The sequence below is a fragment of the Solenopsis invicta genome, chromosome 8, assembly GCF_016802725.1.
Source record: "Solenopsis invicta isolate M01_SB chromosome 8, UNIL_Sinv_3.0, whole genome shotgun sequence".
Lineage (NCBI taxonomy): Eukaryota > Metazoa > Arthropoda > Insecta > Hymenoptera > Formicidae > Solenopsis > Solenopsis invicta.
The window spans coordinates 22139575-22145252 of NC_052671.1; the positions used below are offsets into that span (position 1 = coordinate 22139575).

The window sequence follows — 5678 nt, forward strand, 5'->3', positions numbered from 1 at the left end:
AAAATTTTATGGATGAACTCTGACCATCAACCCGCGACATTTCATCTTATTACCGTAACTTATGGTCTCACTTGTGCGCCATTTCTCGCATTACGATGTTTACAACAATTAGTCGAAGATGAAGGTTCACGTTTTCCAAAAGCAGTAGCACCAATGAGTAAAGGTCGATATGTTGATGACATATTTGGAGGCGCAGATTCCATCTTGGAAGCAAAGGACATTGCTTTACAAGTGTCTCAGCTTTGCAAAGCGGGCGGTTTTCCACTTCAAAAGTGGCACAGTAACCATCCGGATCTGTTACCTAAAGAATTGCTTCATGACAATGCAACCACATCTTCAGTTGAATTTGAGCCATCCCTTCTTAAAATTCTTGGACTCGTTTGGAAGCCAAAATCAGATTAAAGATGGCGAGTATACGGTACAACTAGCTCAATCGAAAACGAGAGTAGCACCTCTTAAACACCTTACTATTCCTCGTTTAGAATTAACTGCAGCTTTAATTCTGTCTCGTCTTGTAGCGCACGTTCAACGAACATTAGATCTTTTACAAGCCAAAATTTATCTTTGGACTGACTCTTCAGTTACACTTTCATGGATATCTGCTCATCCTTCTAAATGGAAAGATTTTGTGAGAAATCGAGTATCACAAATTCAAGAGATAGTGCCCTCCGGTTCATGGCGTTTCATATCCGGAAAAGAAAACCCAGCAGATTGTGCTTCAAGAGGTCTTTGCCCTGATCAACTTATAAATTTTAATCTCTGGTGGAAAGGACTTCCTTGGCTATCGAAACCTTCCGTATTTTGACCGACTATTGCATCAAAACCTCCTCCAGATACGGAAATGGAAGAACGACCTAGTCAAATTTTAATCGCTACTTCTCCACCCACATCTTACTGGGATATTTTAGATAAGTACTCTACTTTATCGCGATTGATTAGAATTACATCAATTTGCCGTAGATTTATCTTGTGTTTACGTAAAATGTCTAAGTTCTTTTTAGACGAATCTTTAACACCAGAAGAATTAAATCAAAGTCGTCTTTTTTGGTGCAGAATTGTTCAACACTCTTGGTTCAACAAAGAAATACAAATTCTTTCTAGCGGAGAATTATTACCTCGATCAAATCCAATTATAAGGCTGACACCTTTTATAGACAATACGGATTATTAAGAGTCGGTGGAAGATTACATCATGCCAAGATCGATACAGAAGCTAAACATCCGATAATCTTACCAAAGCGTTCGCCCTTAACTACTTTAATTATAGCAGAGGCTCATTATAGGACTCTTCATGGAGGCACACAACTAACATTAGGTTTAATAAGAAGATCATATTGGATATTAGGTGGAAGAGCACCAGTACGATCCTTTATACTTCGTTGTGTACGATGTACACGATATCGAGGTACAAGAGCACAACAGCTTATGGGCCAATTACCATCACCTCGTGTGATACCAGCTAGACCTTTTCTAAATTCCGGTGTCGATTACGCTGGTCCTGTGTCTATCAAAACATGGACAGGACGAGCAGCACGTACCTATAAAGGATATTTGGCTATTTTTGTCTGTCTCGCGACATCGGCTGTACACATTGAAGTAGTTACGGATTATTCCACGGAGGCTTTCATAGCTGCTTATAAACGCTTTACCGGCTGAAGAGGTATTTGTGCTACTCTCCAAAGTGATTGTGGTACTAATTTCATAGGTGCTGACGCTGCTTTACGGGAAAGATTTTCAACAACTTCCAAGGATCTACACGATCTTGCTAATAGCGAATGACGGTACAAAATAGAACTTCAACCCTCCTTCAGCCCCACATTTTGGAGGTAAGTGGGAAGCTGCAGTAAAATCAAAAAAATTTCATCTTATGCGAGCGATAGGAGAAACTCTTTTTACATATGAAGAGCTAACGACTTTAATGGTACAAATTGAGGCTGTGCTAAATTCGAGGCCACTTTATCAACTGTCAGATGATGTTAGCGATTATTCTGCCCTCACACCTGGACATTTCCTTATTGGCGAGGCTCTTGCAGCAGTTCCGGAACCTGATTTGTCATCTGTACCTATTTCACGTTTATCTCGATGGCAATTGATTCGTCATTGATTAGACCACTTCTGGAGGAGATGGTCATCAGAATGCCTTCAGCGATATCAAGCTATATCAAAATGGCATTATGCTTCTAATGAGATAAAGGAAGGTTCTATGGTACTATTAACTGACGAAAGATTTCCACCTGGAAAATAGCCTTTAGCAAGAGTCATTGAATTACATAAAGGACCTGATGGATTAGTCCGAGTAGTAACTATCCGCACGGCTACGTCAACGTTAAAACGTCCTATTACAAAGTTATGTATACTACCTATAAACTCAGACGTTAAAAATTCGCCAACACAGTTGTCGAAGGCGGGCGGTAATGTTTGAGAATGAATAGCGCAATTGAGTTGGCACAGATATACGACTGCGTTTTAAATATGTGAAGTATGTTTCGTTCACGGTTTCTATGGTTTTATTTTTATCGTTGTTGTTTTATTATTATTATTTTCTCTCTCTCGCTCTCTCGATTGATACAAGTCGTCTTTTTTAATATAACGTAATTTCAAATAATTTGGTAACCCGTAGGCAGGGGGTAAACCTGCAACCTCTCTGAAACCTGTAGGCAGGGGGTGAACCTGCAATTCTCCCAACGATAACCCGTAAGCAGGGAGTTGACTTGTACCCGTGTAAAATACCCGTAGGCAGGGGGTCGAACCTGCAATTCTCCCGACGATATCCGTAGGCAGGGGATAAACCTGCAACCACTCGAAAATCCGTAAGAAAGGAGTTAATCCTGCATGCACCCGATTTCTTTTGGAGGTAAATATACGGAATAATGGCTCGAAAGGTTGAAGCTCTTCCTTAATCAAGTGTGGACTTAACGATATACGTGGTGTGGCAAAATTCCTGGATTCAATAGTTATTTACTATACAAAATATAAAACTCATACCTTTCATTTAATTTATATTATTGATATTTAAATAAAATTATTTTTTTTTTATTAAGAAGAAAGATTCTTTTTTACTCCTATTTACATATTTTTCAGCTATTTATAAAACATAAGAGATTAACATATTTTTTACATGCATACATGCATACATGCATACATACATACATATATATATATATATATATATATATATATACTACTGTGTCCAAAAAGTAAGGTGACATTGCATTTATTTCGAAAATTCTTTATTTATTCTTGCAAATCAATTTCGTCTCCTTCAAAGTAATCCCCCCCTGATATAATACACTTATTCCAACGGATTTTCCAATCTTCGAAACAGTTGTAATAATCGATTTCAGGAATGGCCTTTAGCTCCTTCTTCGCAGCGGCTTGAATCTCTTCTATCGACTCGAAACGGTGATTCGTGATTTTTTAACCAAAAACTCGACTAATATCGTTCCACAACCACCGTATTCACCTGATTTGGCTCCATGCGACTTCTGGCTATTCAGCAAACTCAAGCGGCCGCTCCGGGGACACCGTTTCGCTGCGAAGAAGGAGCTAAAGGCCATTCCTCATCAAAATTGAATTTTTTTTATATTAATTGATCTTCTCTCGCAGGAATAATTGCATGATATTTTAATGTACCCGGAATTATTTTTGCTAATGCGAATCTTGGTACAAAAACTTATTTTATTTTTCGCGATTTGTCTTCGAACAAAATATAATTATTGTCTCTTTCATATAATTTTTAGCCAACGTGTACAATAACTCCGCATTGAGGATTATTTCCTTGCACTTCCTTGCAAAGTAGCTTTTCTTAGTAATCGTTCTAAATTTCCACCAATACCGTCACAGAGATCTTATCCATGTGCTGTAGCAAAGAAGTGCCATTCGGCTGTGATACCAAAAAAATCACGCACATGGTAAAGCAAATTCTAATTTAATAATTATAATTTAAAAATTATAATTTGCTTTACTATGCACGAGAATTTTTGATATCACGGCCGAATGGCAATTCTTTACTACAGCACATGGGAAAGGTCTCTGTGATGGTATTTGAGGATATTTTAAACGATTAGTATCAAAAGCAACTTTGCAAGGAAATAATCCTTAATGCTAAAAATGATACGAAAGAGACAATAATTATATTTAGTTCAAAGACAAATCTCGAAAAATGAAGTAAGTTTTTGTACCAAGATTCGCATTAGCGAAAACGATTCTGGGTACATTAAAAATCATGGGATTATTCCTGCAAGAGAAGATCAATTAATTAAAAAGAAATTTAGTTTTGATGAGAAACGAGACTTTTAAATAAATAATTAAAAAAAAAAATAAGTATAAATAATATATAATGCAGAAGTCACAATTATTTTTTATTTTACAGTTATTTGCTACAAATATGTAATTTACGTAGTACTAAATAATTGGCCAATAAAAATTGATATTATCTAGCTTTTGGCTGAAATTATAATTTTGTGTTTTGCGCTCTTCTACCCGCGCTGACTCTCACTAGCCTGTTTTAGCTGTTTATTTTGTGTTATAATTTTGTAAAATGTTATAATTGGGGAATTGTTGTTGAAACATTATTGTGTTATAATTGGGAAAAATGTTTGTTTTTGAGAGGATCCCATTGCGATCCCAAAATTTGCTTTGTTGTGCGATATTCGACATGTATTGAAGTACTTTTGAGAATTTTTTCAGATTTTTAAAAAAGATACAATTGTTCATTTTTTGTTTGAAACTAAAAAATTACTTTTTTCAATACTATTAAATTTTTGTCACTAAAATGAATATTTTTATCTGAAAGTACAAAAAAATCCCCAAACAATCATGTCTCTCAAAATTTTTAAATTTTACCTAAAAATGTTAAAAAAAGAAAAAAATTTTTTTTAATTTAAACGATAGCCTTCAATATCTTTGATGCAAAGCATATAATGCTTACTTTTTTTATCATTTATCTTATACAATACATCCACTAACATGTTTTTATTATCATTTTAAAAATCCCAAACGGTTTATTTTTAGGTGGACCCCTTTCACGTGGAATGCGCCAAATGTTTATATATTGTTCTGTGCATGTTTGTGTGTGTGTGTGTGTGTGTGTGTGTGTGTGTGTGTGTGTGTGTGTGTGTGTGTGTGTGTGTGTGTGTGTGTACATACATATATACATACATACATACATATATATACATATACATATACATATATACATATACAGGATGATTCAGAACGACCCATGTGTCCCTGTAAAGACGTGTTCTTGAATAAATTCTGAGACGATTTTTCCTGTACGAAAATTTTGTCCAACGCTTACTTTTTGAATAATAAGAGGATAAAGTTAGCGAATCACGGGCCGTGTACACATGGTAGACAAAGGCGGCGCAACTCACCGTCCGACACGGGTAAGCGCCCGCGTCGGTCGGTGAGTTGCGCCGCCTTTGTCTACCATGTGTACACGGCCCGTGATTCGCTAACTTTATCCTCTTATTATTCAAAAAGTAAGCGTTGGACAAAATTTTCGTACAGGAAAAATCGTCTCAGAATTTATTCAAGAACACGTCTTTACAGGGACACATAGGTCGTTCTGAATCACCCTGTATATATATATCTATTTTTATACATGTATGTAAGCGTGAAAGATATTAATAACGTTTTATAAGTTAACGGCACAAAGTGAGCAGAATTATTTC

The 5678-nt window shown here is 36.1% G+C and overlaps 1 protein-coding gene across 1 annotated transcript; it reads left to right on the top strand.

Moving 5' to 3' along the window:
* Positions 1–841: 841 nt before the first annotated feature.
* Positions 842–1656, top strand: LOC105198179. Its single transcript, XM_011164831.1, has 2 exons — positions 842–912; positions 1155–1656. The coding sequence occupies exons 1-2, from the start codon at positions 842–844 to the stop codon at positions 1654–1656; spliced, it is 573 nt and encodes a 190-aa protein (XP_011163133.1).
* The last annotated feature ends 4022 nt before the right edge of the window (positions 1657–5678 follow it).